We start from the raw sequence: 17,474 nt of genomic DNA, 5'->3' as shown, positions 1-17,474 counted from the left end.
CGGTGGGTGACTCACTTTCAGGGCTACCATACACCCCCAACCCACCCCTCCGTGGTTTTTACTAAACTGAAAAGCACAATTCCACTTTCAATGTGGAGACTACTGTTACTGCCTGTCGGGGGTCAGTACTGACTATTTTGCATTTAAAAGTTATAGCATATGAAAGGGAGGGCAATTGTAGCTATTCAGTCGGCACACTACTAGTACATTAGCTTTCACATCACAAAGATTTCTACAGAGACAGGCTATATCTGGCGTCTGTTTCACGCCCGCATTCATAATCTCTTAATGGTGCACCCTAAAGCAGTGCTGCACGGGTAAACCACATGGTATAAATGATGTGCACTCTGCACCCACAATAGAAGCAGAGGAGTTCAGAGATTTGGGTGTGCACTCCTGCATCTCAAACCTCTGAAAGGTGAGAGATCTTCTCTTCTAATCCCTGCAGGGTCTCGAATATAAGGCCTCCTCCTCACAGCTAGGATTGCAAGAGCATTGTCTCTCCCTGCACAAGAGAGTTGACTGTGGTACAACCTAGGTCAGATTCACCTGGAAAACCCATCTTTTTTCCTGAGAAGTACAGCCTATGAATCAAAAACGAAGCTACAGGCTAGTTATTGATTCTTCAGCTGTTTGTCTCCACATTTGCTTCCAGGTGAGACAATGATCACCCGTACACATTTTATTGTTACATTTCTAATATAGGATTGTTAGTTTGAGTGATGTAGCAGCTCTGGCTGCCCACTTCAACCCAAAAACGTGGAGAGTTTAACAGAACTCCAAATGACTGTTGGACTGTTAGTAAGTTTTTCCTCCTGCATTCCAGCAATCAATGGCAATTTGGCTGGGATTTATTTATTTATTGGGGGATGGGGGGGTGAGATGGAAGATTAGCTCTGTTTTATAGAGGGTCACAGGTGCCCATTCTCACTACTTACTTGCTTACTTATTTTTATAGGCCCTTCAGCTCACACATTATCCCTTGCCAGTCACACTGCTTCGCTTTTGATGCTGTATGAAATACAAAAATCCAACATCTCATAAGGAGATCAGGTAAGTCACTAACCCCCCTTCTTTGCCATACACACACAAAAAAATGCAAATGCTCAAAACTGTTTATAAAAGTACCTACAAAACAGTCAAAATGCAGGTGAATGTGCCTGGCTTTTTTTAAACCTTTCTTTAATAACCTTCTCCCTTTTCTAGAGAAGAATGATAATTTTCAAAACTCTTCTGGCATTAAAAGTTCAAATGACTATCCATATGGGATTCTCAATCAATAAGATCATTAAGATTAGCTCCTGAGCATTCAGAAAGGACAGTAAAGGAATGGGTAGGGGGAAAAATGATGGGGGTCATTAGCATAGATTCTTGGTTAGCTTTTTTTTTTTTTTAAAGCTGCAGAGATCTTAGTAAGTGTCACTTCCTCTATGGAGAGGAAGTGAGATGAACGGTAGGTTCTCTCATATGAACATTTTCCCCTCCACTACAATGATATAAAAAGGACAAGTGCTTTAAAAAAAAAAAAAAAAAGTTAAGCAAGCCAGCCCCAAGCATGCTGTGACCAAATTAGGAAACAAACTCCACCGTCAGCCTCAGAGACAGACATTAGACACAGTGGCTTTGAATTAGCCCAGGAAGCCTGATGACTGTCTCTGTATGCAGAAACCTGTTTACACTAGTACAAAATGGGGAAGCTAAACACAACTTTGTGCTGCATATCCAAGGACATGCCATCCTGATGCACTTTTCTGAAGGCAGTAAATGAGCTACCATGATAGTAAGACTCCACCCAAATCTCTCCTTCCCCCCTCCCCCCCCAATATTCAGAATTACCTTTTCAAGAGCCGTTTTCAGAGTAACAGCCCTGTTAGTCTGTATTCGCAAAAAGAAAAGGAGTATTTGTGGCACCTTAGAGACTAACCAATTTATTTGAGCATAAGCTTTCGTGAGCTACAGCTCACTTCATCGGATGTAGCTCACGAAAGCTTATGCTCAAATAAATTGGTTAGTCTCTAAGGTGCCACAAGTACTCCTTTTCTTTTCAAGAGCATGACTAGTTAGTGCAAAACGAGGTGTGCCCTGAAAGCCATTCTGTCCTCCCATAAGTTTTATGGTTCTTTAGTGGGCAAAACTGAGGTAACACAGCAGTGGTGGTTGTGATAGGGATCTTAGTGTGGGAGAGGGAAAGAGGAGATTTAGTTCTTGAATAAGGTCAGAATAATGTTTTAAAATTGGCCTGGGAACACTTATAGTCTTTTCCACCTCAGGACCAAGCCTAAGAACACTCCCATCAGCAGAGCACCAGAGAAGTGTGCTGGGGCAGGTCTGGGATTTAATCACTCACTCACTCTTACTCACTGGCCTATTTCTAATCTTTACTCACTGGTTCAAGAGAGTGACTCATGGCCTTTCCTTTTCAGAAGTCATCGGATTTTAATGTCTGAAGTGGGGAGTGGTTCTCAGGTCTCTGAGCAAACATTAAATGCCTGTTCGCCTCACTGTCTGCTCCCAGGACAAATGCAAACTGTAAATAGGGAATCTGCAACATTGAGGGGAAAATTTAATAAATTCAATGACTAAATAACTTTGGTTTGTACAGAGGTTCAGGGTTGCCTCCATGACCCTTCTAAAACATCACAGTGATCACATTAAATTACCCCCTCCCTTTGTTCCTTATCAGAACAGAAGAACAGAACAGAAGAAACCAAGCATGGCAATCCCCCTTTATCTTTGTGAGGATGTCTCAGAGAAGGTGGGCTGAATTTAAGACAAATCTTAGGCTGCAGAAGATCCCCAGACTTGCCTCTGGGCAATCCTTCCCCCACCCAGTGAGTCAAAACAATCACACACCCCACCTCTGTCAGTGGCAGTAGTTATAGTCCAGTTAAAAGATGCATGGAATGCACTTTCCATAGGTTGCCAGACAGAAGCAACCACCCAGCTTTTCTGGTCCGGCGTCACCTGACCAGAACACCCTTGCAACATAAAATAGTGATCCTGGGAATCCACCAGCTGATCAATAACTAGTGTTCAGGGCAATTTTGCACTGAGACACCAACAAGACACGTAGAATCAGAGTAATTCTCAAGATAGCCAGACTATCTTCACCACCACCACATGATTCTGGGCTCAATCTAGCCACAATTTAAGTGGAAGGAATGGATTGCCTCAACTCTATTACTCGCATACCAAGTTTCCATCCCACATGAAGTCAGATCCAACTTATTGCCTCTGCTCAGTAGAGGCCCAAAGGACTGAGCTATAAAGGGAAGACAGCACTACCTCTTATGGACCTGAAAAGAGGTATCCTTTGGTGAGTGGTAGAAGAGTGCTACAATCATCTTTTCACTGAATGGATATTGCTATATATGGTAGAAACCAAGTACAGGAATAAATTGTGTTGCACTAAATTGCATTGACTTACATGGGCTATTTTTATACAGCCTGGTTGAAAGTTCCTGTTTTAGGAGGCTTTGGGTTAGATACACAACAGAGACTCACTATTTCACTGATCTCTGTCATCAGGTCAGTTTTTAAAACTACGTTTTACTTTCCCGCACATCTCGAGCGTACACCTTTCCTTTAAAAGCATTTCATACAAGTACGTGTGAAGGGCCTTGATCTTGCAAGGTGCTGAGCAAACTCGACTCTCAGCAATTTCCCTGGAGTTGGACATTAAGGACCTTGGAGGATAGGTCACGTGGTCTGGTGCACACACTGTATTCATAGGTCAGATCTATTTCTTTAAATAGACTTTGCTATTCCATGAGTGCTTTCTTCCCACCCTGTTATCTACCTTGCTTTGGCACTTCATCACAAAGTCTAAAGGGACATTATCTGCAGAGAATACACTCACATTCTCCCTCCCCTCCCCACCCCCGTCCGGCCTTGATCCCTCCCTCCCACAGTCCCTTTGAGGAGCAGATACTGAAATTCCAAAGCTCTTGCTGAAATACTGCTGCTGCCAGTGCCGATAGCATCTCCCCTTGCCCTGCCTTCTGACTGCACTGCGGAGAGCACCAAGGCTACAGACAAGTTTCATTGCCCTTTTATGGTAGAAAAATGAATCGCCTGCCCAGCAGCAGAGTGCCTTAGAGCTGAGCGTAGACGACAGACGGAAACTTGCCATTTGTTGTGGTTTTGGCAGCAATATAATGGAGCGTGTTCCCATCTACACCACTCAGCTAGAAGGGTGCACAAAAGGCATTCACCTGAAGGTAAAAAAAGCAAATCCCTGGAGTACAGAGACATACATCCACTGAACCCCAGGGAACTGCAACAGAGGGTGGGCAGGGTCATTAGCAAATAGAATAGATAGCCTTAAAATGGTTCTACTGGACAAGGCACAAGTGAGCAGCGGGTTTCCCCATGAGAATGCGCAGATGCACGTGCAAGCGGACTCAAATTCTAGACCACAGAACACATTCATACTAAACCCCATCAGTATGGAAAGGAGCAAGATCTGCTGCATCGCATTTCCATTCCTTCCCCCACCCCAGCAAATACTATTCAAACAGGGTGAGGGAATTAAAAAAATTAAACTGGGACTGGAGGTCACCACCACCACCAGGCAGGAAGTGGCAATATCCATCTCCAGCCTTGCCCCCACTCCCCGAAAAGCAGAGAGGCAAAATAAAAGTGGCAACTAAATCCAAATAAATACTCTCAGTGAAATACACAGAGCCCAGGCATATGAACTGATGAATAGGGAGTGACACTTAAGAGCATGGGACCTTCAAAATGTTTGCACTGCTGTCAGGAAGCTGAATGAGACATAGCAGACTCAGCAGCTGGGAAAAACATGTTGCAAAACAAGGAGAATTAAGCAATTCTCTATATGCACATCCAACTCAGAGGCATTTTGGACAAGCTTAATTTCTTTAACAGGAAGAATTTCTTTCCGCATTGTTTGTGAAGATAGTGACAGAGTCCCTGATGCAGTTTAAGTCTTAGGGCCGTATAGGCATTTAAAGCTTAGCTGCCCAACCTACGAAAAGCAAATGAAGAATATTGTTGGGTGGCATGTATTTGTTTCCAAAATTACATGCTCAGAGGGGGGAAAAAAGTCTACTATGGAATGTGATTTCACCTTGTGTTTACTCTCTGCTGGTGGGTCCTTTGTTTACACAAATATTTTCCTTCAGTATAGAAACCTTCTGTTGTAGGGTGCGACCAAGACATATGTGGCTTGGGTGGCATAACCGCTCTGTAGCAGATAGAGCTGTTTCCTACAGTAGTCCAGCATACCTCTGTACAGACCCCAATTTGAGGAGCAAAGCCCACTGACTGCCTTTGTAACTTTAAAGCTTGCTGATCATGTAACACCCTCTGTACAATGCGGTTCACACCTATTAACACAGACCAGGGATGCACGGTTCGCACCCCGCTAGAAAGGGCCATGCTCAAATAGAGTTTGCTAGCAAAAGCTCTGTACAAGCTTAGTCAGAGTTTGAGTTCAACAGGAAATGAAGGTTCAAAGCAACTGGGTGAGCTTGTTCATAGTCACCACCTTCAACTCAGTCCTGGGAAGTCAGCTCCAACAGCAGCTTTAAAAACTTAGCCCTTCATAATAAAAGAACATCCAATAGTTGCCTTGCTGTAGCCAACGGAACAATACTGAAGATCTAAAGGCAAAGTTGTAGAAGGGTTTCCCACTAATGCAGGTATTTCAGAATCACCCTTTTTTCCAGCAGGACAGCAGAAAGTACTCAGCGGGCACATTCATTTCCTAATCACAGCCTCATTTCAAGGAGACACTACCCTGTGAAGAACAAGAGCCTGGAAGCTATCTAGTCAGAGGGCCATTCAGCTCAGACGCAGTGAGAGTTTCTGCACTCTAGGAGGCACCACCCTCTACACGAGGAAGGCAACCCAGTCTGTTAGGGGAGAGAGAGGCTCCTCAGTGACACAGGGGAGTTCAGAAAGTGAATCTAGGAAATGCAAGAGGCTACCATGCAGTGGAAGGTTCCACTGTGGCTTTGAAAATATTCTGCCTGGTGTTCTGAGCTCCCCAACACCCAGAGGGACAGTGCTGCTTCATGCATGTGTTACTACCATGGCAACATCTCTCACCTTCTCATCTTTTAGCTGGCTGGAAGCCCTGCACTGCTTTGTGCTGAGACTGCAAAGAGGGGTGACAATCTCGCCCGCCCACAACACAAAGGGTCTGTGATACCTGCAAGCACACCATGTAACACAACAGACTGCACTGCCTGCACACTCAGGGGTGCATGCAAGCTGATCATAGGGGCCACACTGGGGGAGAAGAGGTTCTCTTTTCGGAGAGGAAGAGTATTTCTCTTGTGGATGAATGCCTGCCCTTTCAGTTTTTGAAGTCATGAGAGAAATGCTGCTTGGTAATTTCATCAAGGGGCTTGGCAGCTTCAGTTTGGAGAACTGCAAAGACCTCAGCATGCCAAAACGCATGGGAAAGTAACATGCGTCATTAGAGGGCTGGAAGGTTCAAATGCCGCGGCTGCACAGAAGTCTGCTTTGATGTGAGGCAGCACAAAGGTGGTGTAATGCATCACCAGCACGGGCTAGTCCCACTCACATTCGGCAAGTCAGAGCGCTGCTGCAAACCAGACACCACTGTGTACAGCCTCTTCCTACACACATCGTGTATGTGGCTCACTACAGGACGGATCAAATGCCTTGAAGTCGAGGTGGTTTAGCTTCGGTCAGCAGAGAACTGTATGATGGGTGTTAACAGAGAACCTTTAGTTTTTACATTTTGTGAAAAAATAACTATTTACTAAATTTTACCGAAAGTGCCAGTGTCACTTATTCAATGCACACAAGCTCCCCCTCTTGTGGTTGATTTTTGAATGCGCTTTAAATATACATAGCTAAATATTCTCCAATAAACTGCTTCTGGCATATAGCGGTTACTCAGTGGCATATAGAGGGTCGTGTTTTAATGCATCTCAAATTTAATTTCAGCCTCCGGATATGCGTAATTAAAGTTATGTAAAGATGCCAAAAAACTTTAAAAATCACCCCTAAAGACCATGTCACTGAGTTTAGCAAGGACAAATTTCATATTGATAAGCAATATGCTATTCTGTACTGTACGCAGGAAAGCTGTAGATTACATTCAAAGGCAGACAATTGTACAACACGTGGAAAGCGCTACACAAACTGAATGAAAAGAAATGAAAACGAGGCTGAAACAGCAGAGTCACTGACAACAGTAAAGAGACAACGCACTGTGACTGGATCATTCTATTAATTTTATTTTATTATAATGATTGATGGCATTGGTAGGCTTCAAACATTTTAAAAAGATATCAAGAAAACATTGTGTTTAACTGATACCTATATATTGTGACCATGGAAATTAAAGGGAAAACGCTGATTTTTATGTTTTTTTAAAATCACAGAATTTTGTCATCACAGAAAACTAGGTTCCCTGCTCATTACATGCTCTTCACATGCCTATTCAGTAGTTACTGTAGGCAACCGGCAATGCCTCCCTCTTACTGGCAATTCTGCCCACTGCTGATGTTAAGACTGGTTACGTCTCAGCCACTAAGAGGACTGATCATGTGTGAGAGATGCACAAGCAGTAGCCCAGCAGAGTGTCTGGCATGATGCCTGCATGCCTCAGGCTGGATGAAGCACATGGGCTAATGCTTTCAACTCTTCAAGGAGTGCAGATTTACTTTTGGCCCAGACTTGAACCAACCACCACTCTACAAAATCTTAGGGGAAGTTTTGGGAGAAGCCAAACAACATCAGTGTGAACCCTGGAATTGAGACCAGAGAGGCTGAGAGAGAGAGAGAGAGAGAGAGAGAGAGAGAGAGAATGAAAATGGTATGAGACCACTGGTACTCCACTCCCCACCCCCTCACAAGGATCTTGTGTCCCCTCTGCTGAAACCACAAGGCTCTCTTTTCATCCCTACCACTTCACTTTATACTTCTCCTCACTTTATGTTCTGCAATGCAGACAAAGTCCTTCCAGCCAAGGAAGGGTTCCTTCCAGAGCCAACTGTCGTAACTTGCTGGAGGCACCACTGTTGAGTCTCTGCAGCCCTTCCGATATCGAACATCCACTGCACTCCTGCATCACCCCACATTCCTATGCTAACCCTTTATGCGCCTCACTAAAAAAAAAAAAAAAGCTTCCTGCAAATGGGAATGTTAACGGGTAAAATCCCCAACATGGAAAGACTCAAGATAAATGGAACTTGGGGAAACCATTGGAAGCACAGCTACAAAACAAGGACAAGTCCTCCCATTTCAAGAATTCTTCCTATTATTCTTCCTATAAGGCCCAAAATTGTTTCTTTTGGAAGTAATCTTCTAAAAATCCTGATCGCCCCCACAGACCTCTGGCTAATGCACCAATACAACCTGTTGATATTGTGGAAATCCAGTCCCTGTTTCAAGTACTGGCAAGTTAGCCTGAAATACCGTGATATCAGAAGAACCAGCCAATCAAAAGGATAGTGCATTTGGAGCACTGATCAACCTGAACACTCTGCCAGACCTTCATGCCATAACTTTACATTCTGAAAAGAATACCTGTACTTTTAAAAAACTGTAATATTCTTCAAACTCTGAATTCTGCTTACTTGCTGTAACCAGTGGGGTGGACCTGTATGGTTCACTTTAAAAAAAAAAAAAAAAAAGAGGAGAGTTCTATTATTTTATCATGCAGTTTTAAAAACTAGTTGATTGTGCAAGTCATTGGTGCCATCTAGTGGTTCTCAGCCTTCCTTAGACCACATGTAAGGATGCTGTAGTTTTCACTTGGGCTAGCAGTACAATTTCTCAAATGTTAACCGGTTGACATTAGTTCAGTGGGTCTGTAGCTCCAGAATCCAAAAAGCAACTGCTGATCCTTCATCAGGCTAGTCTTGCTCTCAGCTTCACAATGCTGACAATAATGTAATAACTATTCTTAGCAATACAAGTTTCTCCAAAAAAAACAAAATTAGACTTCCAGTACAAGATGAAAAGGAGTACTTGTGGCACCTTAGAGACTAACCATCATAGTAGGCAAATGGCCACATGAAATTTAGAATAAGAACTCTCAGTGGCTACAGTAGCTACAAGCATGAGTGCAACTCATTTAAGATAGGAGCTTCTGTGATACAGACCATCCCGTAAGAGTCCCTGATACCGTGGCTTAGGGTAAGCAAGACTCATTAGGTATCAGAGCTTGGATACAGACACTACGTAGGTCTTAATTCACTGGCATCAGTGAGTTAGGAGGCACACTGAGAAAAAATTAAGTCCTACCATCAAGATTTCTACAGGCATTTAGCACTCAGAAAATCTCTGGAAGAAACTAAATCCTATTTCTCTACAGAGCAGATGCAGCACAAGCTGTGGCAGTTCAGGGTTTCCCCATTCTGCTCTGCCAGCGTACCTCTCCTCTGACCTGGCGAGACTACCTCCATGGCTCATTCTCCATCACCCATTCAGTGGCTAAGCCCTTTGCCGAGATGGCAACAAGGGTGCTGATTAACGGGTTTTGTGAAGAGTATGTAAATTTCCAGTCCTTTGAGTGGACAGATTTCATATATGGTGAAATATATGCAGATGGTGACTTTCTGGCACTAACGAAGTCTGGATCCAGAGTGGTGACATCCAGCAACAATAAGAAGTGTCATTCTATGAGGGAATTTGATTTTGGTTTCCCCAGTTCTCTTAAAGTTTCATTACAGTGAGAACGGTCATAAAAACCAAATGACATTTTAAAAAGACCCTATTACCAGTCCATTTTAAACTCATGCTTAAGTATCTTGAGAGACATTACTGTGCAACCATCTCCTAAGCGGAGCATACAGAGCAGGATTTAACCAAGTCTGTATTAACAATACCCTGAAATGCAGCCCTGCCTTTAGTCACGTGTCTTACCAGAAGACCAACAGCCACCTTGGCAAGAATTCTCTCCCTCCACCACACCCATGTCACATGCACATTTCATACCGCTAGCAAAACAGAGCAGCCCTCAAGCGGTATACCTCAAAACTCTGAAAGAGACGACCAGGTAAATATCAGCCCTTTACCTTCCTGCAACGAGGGTTGGGACAGCTGAACCGCTTCACATCGTTGTCCAGGAGCGCCGGGAAGTTACAGAAAGGACACCTACAGCACAAGAGAAGACAACATTAACATCCTATATTGAGTAACTCTGTTGTAACAACTCCACACGCCCCTTAACAAGGTAGTCAGCTATGGCCTGTTTGTCAAAAAAAAATTCAGTGACCTCAGCACTGCCTCTTTTCTTCCTACAGTTCTCTGATTGCAGCCCCTCTTTGTGTCCCAAAGATCACGTGCTCAATGCTGCTTCTAGACCATTTCACACAGAGGATTAGTGCAGAGCTGACAAACCATAAGAGATGCAACGCTCTGTTGATTCTGATCTGTTTCTACCGACCAAAGAAAGCTAGCGTCTATTAATAAAAATATTTAGGGGTAAAAGTGAGATATCTTAGTTACAGACAGCCTTTAAAAAAAACCCAGCTGCCTTGTGTTACCAAGCCAGCTAATGTTTTGGGCTATAGAATCAGAATCTACTGCAACACTAGGTGTCAAACTACCACTTGTTCATCCATTTCACAGTATTAACCCACTTTGACACGCTGGGAACCTACCTGACTAGCTCATCCGCACAGGCAGCAGCCACCTCTTCCTCAGCTTTCCGCTCATAGTATTTACACAGGATGTTCTCTGGGAGTACCTTCTCCAGCTCACTGGTTGGGAATGAACATGTGCAGCTCCCTTCCATGCAGCTGAGCTCTGACTACATTGGTGAAGGAAGAGAAGAAGAGACAAGGAAAGTTCATAAAACATAAAGGCATCACTCAATTCTACTGAATCAAGATTGACTCAACAGAACCGAGTGGTCTAAGACAACAAAAATGTTTGTATTGAAACTGACATTTCCAGATGTGACCACAGCAGATGACTGCATAAGTGCAGAGGTGGAAGGGGAACAGATAATAATATATCAGACAAGTGCCATATACCGTGTAAACACTCAGCTATCAAACATGGTCAAACACTTTGCGCAGTGGCAATTTTCCCACAGAAGGTAGATCATTAATGGCAGAATTCACCCTTTTCCAATATTTTGAAATATTTCTCCCTTATGAACAGAACAGTGACATGGTTTTATAAGATAAAGCCTGCTAAGTGTATACTTCTGTTGTCGCATCCAAATCACAACCCCCGTGTGGACTTATTTTAAAAGTCACAGACATTCAACTATGCACTAGTGTTGCTGTACCACTACACTGCAGTTCCTCCACTTCAAGCTGCATCACGAGACATGGTACATACTAATATCTATGAACGTAGAGATATTTAAAAGCTAAACAAAAAAATGGAATTGGAACACTACAAAGGAGAATCCCCTGAGTCTTCACTCCCTGCATGCCTCAGAGCAGCGGTTTTCAAACTTTTTGAGCTGATCCCCACTTTGAATTACAATTTTTGGTTGCACCCCCCAACACAGACCAAAAAAAGAGGTGAGTCGGGGGTGGAGGCAGCACTTCCTACCCAAGCACTGAAGCCTGAGCCCCGCTGCAGGGGCTGAAGTCTGAGCCACCTGGCATTGCAGCTCGCCCCCTCTCCCTCCCACAAAGGTTCCTCCATGCCCCCTTAGGAGAGCGAACCCCACAGTTTGAAAACCTCTGCCTCAGAGTTCAAATCTTGAGTCCCAGCCACCAACCTACCCCACTGTGCAAAACTGGGTTACGGCTCTGGTTTGGAAGCAAAGACATAGGAAGAAAGTGAAAACACTGTTTTTCTTTTACTCACCCCATTGAGCCTGGCTACTGATACGGGCAACTGCACACTTTTGGGAAAAATGTTGCTTGAGAACCTTAATTCCGCTTGCTTAACTATGTAACCTTAACCATGCATTAACAATTTTTGTGCATTTAGCACTGCTAAGGAGAGTTTCAATTCAATTCAATGACAAAGATCCCTGTACGCAGTTGTTCGCTATCTGCAGGAGGACAAGACAAATTTGGTTTTTTGCTACTAAAGTCTAAGTGTGTTCCACACGATAGAACACTTCACAAGACGTGCAGTTATACCAAGTTCACAAATTCCTCCAGCATACCTATATACTTCACACTATTGATTACATGAACCTACACATGCCTCCATCCACTTTTCATTCTCTCGTTGGGACACGCTTACCTTCCCAGAGCCAAAGACTGCCTCCTGAGCATATTTGATTAGGCACTCCTTGCAGAACAAGTGACCATCTGCACACTGCGTCAGTTCCTCAAATGCGAATTCCCCATAGCAACAACGACACTCGATCATCTGACCATCCTGCAACCATTAAAAAGATTAATTCCCCCACCATCCAACCCAAATAGCAACAGCAATAGGCTATTGCAAATATATAAATGAGACACCCATAAAATTAGCATGTGCGGTTGAGACACAACCTTACCACCTTGTCTGAGACTCCCAATAAGCTGGAAGTGGCATGAGCATTTCTAACAAGAATAGCTACAGTTTGTAACAGTCAAATAGTTGCTTTGTTTAGAGTTTAAATTCCCCAAGAAAGTTAAAAAACGGAAGTTCTAACTACTCTCTAACAGACTGCGATGTAGGACAAGCCATCACTGTAGCCAATTACCAAACCCATGCACACTTTGGTGTATTTGCTAGTATGCCTAAGTGCTAAGAATGAGGGGATTTGAATGACAGAAGAATAAAAGTATCACTAGAGGGGAGGAAGGGAACAGAATGTACCGTTCACATTTGGAGACTAGGATTCAAGTTCAGTGGCCTGCAACTACCCCAAAGGATATTTATCCATATCACAGGTCAGGAATATGGTGCATTGGCAGCAGTGTTGTAGAAGAAGGGAAGCTTGCATAGTTCCTGTCTGTGATACGATGGCACTGATAACTAGGCATGGTCCCTTCCTTGTAAAGGCCAATATGCACTCCAAAGCTTAAAGGTAATGGATATTGAAAGGAAAAAGGTAATTCATAGCAGCTGAATACAAGTCCAACCATCATCTCTCTTAATTGAAATGGAAAGGCTTAAGTTTTCAGATTTCTAATAAGCCCCCCATAGCGAATGGAAGAGAAGCCTCTCCAAGAATAGCACATCTGTTTTAAATTGTCATAATGTGTGTAGCAATGGCAACCCTGATTACTAATCTACTGCAGTGCTGGCATGGCTAATCAGGTTATTAGCAGCAACCAAATGAGTTACTACAATTCATTACATGCATCAATACTGCCTTCCTGGACTCAGCTGTTGGTACCCTTTTCTAAAAGCCAGGCCAAACACACACACACACACACTAGGGGTTTTGCCAGCTCAGCAAAAACAATCCTACAGCAAATGAATGGAGTATGTGAGACGCCAGACAAGTCAGCTTAGAAATAAGGGAGTAAATGCAAATACTAATTACAAAAATCAGGTGACAGAGCTACTGACCTTCTGATACTGCTCCTCGTTCATCTGCAGGGCAAGAAGGAAGTCTGCATGCTGACAAAGACATGTGCATTTGTAATTATTGAACTAATAATGCTCCATTCCAGACACTAAACACTTTTATGTAATCTTAAGATTTAAAGCATCAGAAGTATGTTACACTTGACAGGCTGCCCACAAACTGCTCAACCTACCATTCCAATTCCAGTTACCTATCAAGCTATTTAAGACTCTGCTCTTAAACCCACCACTGCCATGAACCAGATTCCAGACAGTCAGCAAATTCAGGCTCTTGCAGACCCAATGGGCAGAGCAGATACCAGAGTGAAGGGCTTTTACAGAGATGATTGAGAGCATCTGCCTTGTTTTTAAAGGAACACCATCAATTTATATAAAGTTTTTAAAGCAATTCTTTCCCCAACAAGTCAGTGTGAAGATATAAACTCAGTCCTTTCCTAGAATATGAGCAGCAGAGGCAGTTTGTAGTAACGGGTGGCAGGTTTCTGCTTTGGCAGACTTGGGTTTGAGTTCTGCTTTTAGTTTCAATGTAGGTAGACAGAGGAGTTCTACAGATAGCTTGCCTAGCCTCCAGAAGGTGAAGTGTGTAGACAGATTGCCTTGTAGGCACAACAGGGACCATGCTTGCTAATTATAGAGCTGTATTCACGAACTCCAAAGGAAGTCTTACCATTGGTATTGTGATGAAAGAAGGCATGTTACTGCCAAACGGAGGAGGTTTAAAGCTTACTAGGGCAGAGAATGAGCAGTCCTAGAACTCAAGGAGCAAAATCCAACCACACTTCTCCCCTGGATTAAGGAGGGTCCAGAATGACATTTTAACTTCAGCTCAGCATCCCAAATCAAGTGAAAATGTGAGCTGTAAGGAGATTACTCTAGGCAGAAATGGTAGTTAGCTGCCTACGCATGTAATAAGCTCTGAATAGGTTGCTAGCTTGGCTAGTCCCAAGGTGCCAAACCACAGCTCATTTCTAAAAAGTCATGAATGGGAACTGGGAGGAGGGAGAATTGATATTCAGTGTTTTGTTCAGGTGTGTGTATTTATGCAGGAGACAGACAGACGATGAGGGCAATTCACGACAGTCTCACCTCTGCCATCTCTTTAATTTTCTGTTCATAGAACTCCTGCTCCAGTTGCACGGGTGGGAGAAGCGAGAGCCTGTCGTAGGACCTGTAGTGCCGTCTCTTGTTCTCCAAGAAGAACATCCGCTTCTCAATTTTCACGTCACCTAAAGCAGGATAAGAAGCAGGATGAGAATGGACTGGGCAGTGAGATCAAAGCTCAGGGTGTTTCCTTATCTATACCTGTGACACGACAGACCACTACTCATTATACAACTTCAGAGTTCAGAAGCAGTACTGTATCAGAAAGACATATTATTTATTCATGAATACCATCATATCTTCACATCTATACTAGACAATGGCAGAAAACATAGAGGTTTCAGGGTCAGAGCACCTAACAATGGTACCTTCTGTGGTGGGTAAGCTCTGCTTGCAAGATGCACACAGACTACCATAAACACCAGCTGCTGCTTACCTTGCTCAAATTTGAAATCAATATAGGAAAACTGGTTCATTTCTTTCCTCCTTTTTCGCTTCCCACTGTTTTCCGGAGACAGCTCCTGCCATTTTTTGAGGGCATCAGAAAAGGCCTAAAAAAAAAAAGAAAAGAGGAAACAAGGAAAGAGGGATGTTAACGCAATCGCTCCAGATAAGTCTCTAATACTCTTTGCAAGAAAACAAGAACTGTGTGCGTCCATTAAAGCGCTAAAAATTCACAGGGCCTTCAAGTCTGACTTGAAGACAGGGCAGCAAAAGCCTCAGAAATAAGTCTGCTTCTCCTTCCTTCACTCATCCTACCACCGTAGAGACATGGGGCGATCACACTGTGTGGGAAACAGAGTGCTGTATTGTTCAGGCGCAGAGGAACGATATACAACCGCCCATACAGTGCTATCTATAATGCTGCAATGCCAGTGCCCAGAACGTAGTGGGTGCAGTCTGTAACACATTCTGAAGAATGTTTTTGCGGGTAATCTGTGAAGGTTTTAGGGCCATATCATGCTCTCTCTGAACTCAACTAGGAGCAAAACTTTTCTACTTAAGCATTAAGCTAGTCTAAGGGGTGAGGTGTTTAGTCTTATTTCAATGTTGTGGTATTAGACGGGGGGGTCTAACAGTTTCAGACAAAACTGGTCACTAGCCAGCAACAACTTAGACTAGGCTAAGATAAATGTATTGCCCATTGAACTCACTTTCTTTGAGTTGTTCTGCAGTTCTGCTACATGGATGTTCTTCTAAAAGGAAACTACCATGCAAGCTAAATCTAAGGGGGCCAGAATGGCTCAGCAGCCTCAACCAATTCTTTATAACCCAAGTGATTAGAAAAAGAATGAGTGAGGAGAGAGGGATCTCACACATCAGCTGTAAGTTACACAAGGGTCTGATCGCATCTGATTGTTACTCATCTAATTTAGGAGGTGACACTCCGTTATGTTTAAGTTGTGTTTGTATACAAATGACATGTTTGTCTTAAGATTTGGTTAGCATAGGCTCTACTGGCAAGTACACCTCCTTTTGGCCATGAAGCCTGGAATATTCCTCGGGACAGGCTATGTTGTATCACCACTAACTAGACAGCACCCAGAACTCTGTATTCTGGGAGAAGCATAACAGCATCAGCAGCAGGATGGGATACTTCAGAAATTTCACAAAATCAGCCATTTCCTACCAGCCACTGATCTGAAGATCAATTGCACTCCAAATAAAGGAGCATTTTTAATACTAGCCGATGGTGCAAACAAAGGCACCATGCTTCCCCCTTCCAGCGCCAGGGATAGGCAGCCTTGGAAAGAAAAACAGAATCTGACTGAAGAACCTTTCGTGTGATTGCATAGTGTCCCTTGAGTTCATGTAGCGCCCACTTGATGTCCTGACTGCTTAGCATTTTGAAGTCGGCCATAAGGAGGTCAGCTGCTTGGATAAAGCATCGTTGATCAAGTGGGGCGAGTTTGGAAAAGTCAAAGTAGTCCACTTTAGGCACCTGGAGAGAACATTAAAACAGGAGTTAATGCAAGCCTGACCTTTTAAAAATAAAAAGGTTTTCCTCTTTCAGCAGTGATGAGCGAACACTGGCAAGATCACACAAAACTAAACTGACTGTTCTGAGTGTGTGCACAGTGTGTGTAGAATTAGGTTATTCTAATGATCAGTGGGTTCATCTGAGTAGGATTAAGATTTGCTCTGTTCTCAGAAGCATGAGACTTAATCTCTATGCCGACTAGCCCATGTATAACCATTTGAGATCTACTTAAGTAAAAGGAAAGCAGCCAATGGGGAGACAAGGAACCTTTCCAGTTACTTTTGATGGAAATAAAGTGGGGAAATACACTGAAGCAGCTAGCCAGTCTAGTGGCTGAATGGCAGTGCTCCAATGCCACATAAGAAGAAGATTAGAATTTCAGTCTACTTCATACTCAAAGGAGCTAGGTATGCAGAAGCACTCCATATTAATATCAATCACCTACTGACGAGGATTGAAGGAGTTAAGGTACTTTCCATTTCTCCTTGATGGAAGGAGATTGCATGTGGTGCAGTCTTGTACAGTACATTTGAAGGGATAAACTGGCAAGAACTAGGAATGCACAATACCCAATGGAAGAAAGCCCTTTGGAAGTCATTTTACAAGCATGCTTTGGATAGAATTACTTATATTACAGATATACCAAATGACCCCCAATCAGGGATCAGGGCTTCATTGCACAAACGTACCGAAAGGAAAAGCTTTTACTGAAAGCAGCCCAAATCAAATATGTTTGCTGGGATGCATATTAGATATGAAGACACTTCTCACTTGCCTTTGTCTCATCTTGGCTGGCGAGCAGGCTGCTATTGGGATTTAAAACCACTCTGCCTTCCTTCTTTGGATAATCTGGATTTTCCAGAAGAAAATTACAAAGTCTGCAAAGATAAGTGTAGTTACTTGTGGGTTTGTGAGCCCACATCCCTGAATACATTCTTAA

At 43.3% G+C, this 17,474-nt stretch overlaps 1 protein-coding gene across 1 annotated transcript in view; it reads right to left on the bottom strand.

Moving 5' to 3' along the window:
• RNF216 (ring finger protein 216) overlaps positions 1 to 17,474 on the bottom strand; it is a 120,234-nt gene that overhangs the window by 61,379 nt on the left and 41,381 nt on the right. The window contains exons 6-13 of the mRNA XM_077827914.1: positions 17,310 to 17,412; positions 16,331 to 16,495; positions 14,990 to 15,104; positions 14,539 to 14,678; positions 13,435 to 13,485; positions 12,169 to 12,306; positions 10,614 to 10,762; positions 10,026 to 10,104 (exon numbers count right to left, since the gene is read on the bottom strand). Coding sequence (XP_077684040.1) covers positions 10,026 to 10,104; positions 10,614 to 10,762; positions 12,169 to 12,306; positions 13,435 to 13,485; positions 14,539 to 14,678; positions 14,990 to 15,104; positions 16,331 to 16,495; positions 17,310 to 17,412 — 940 coding nt within the window. The remainder of the gene's footprint in view (positions 1 to 10,025; positions 10,105 to 10,613; positions 10,763 to 12,168; positions 12,307 to 13,434; positions 13,486 to 14,538; positions 14,679 to 14,989; positions 15,105 to 16,330; positions 16,496 to 17,309; positions 17,413 to 17,474) is intronic.

The sequence above is a fragment of the Eretmochelys imbricata genome, chromosome 10 (assembly GCF_965152235.1).
Source record: "Eretmochelys imbricata isolate rEreImb1 chromosome 10, rEreImb1.hap1, whole genome shotgun sequence".
Taxonomy (NCBI): Eukaryota; Metazoa; Chordata; order Testudines; family Cheloniidae; genus Eretmochelys; species Eretmochelys imbricata.
The sequence above is the reverse complement of the archived record's forward strand: the minus strand, read 5'-3'. Positions and strand labels throughout refer to the sequence as shown.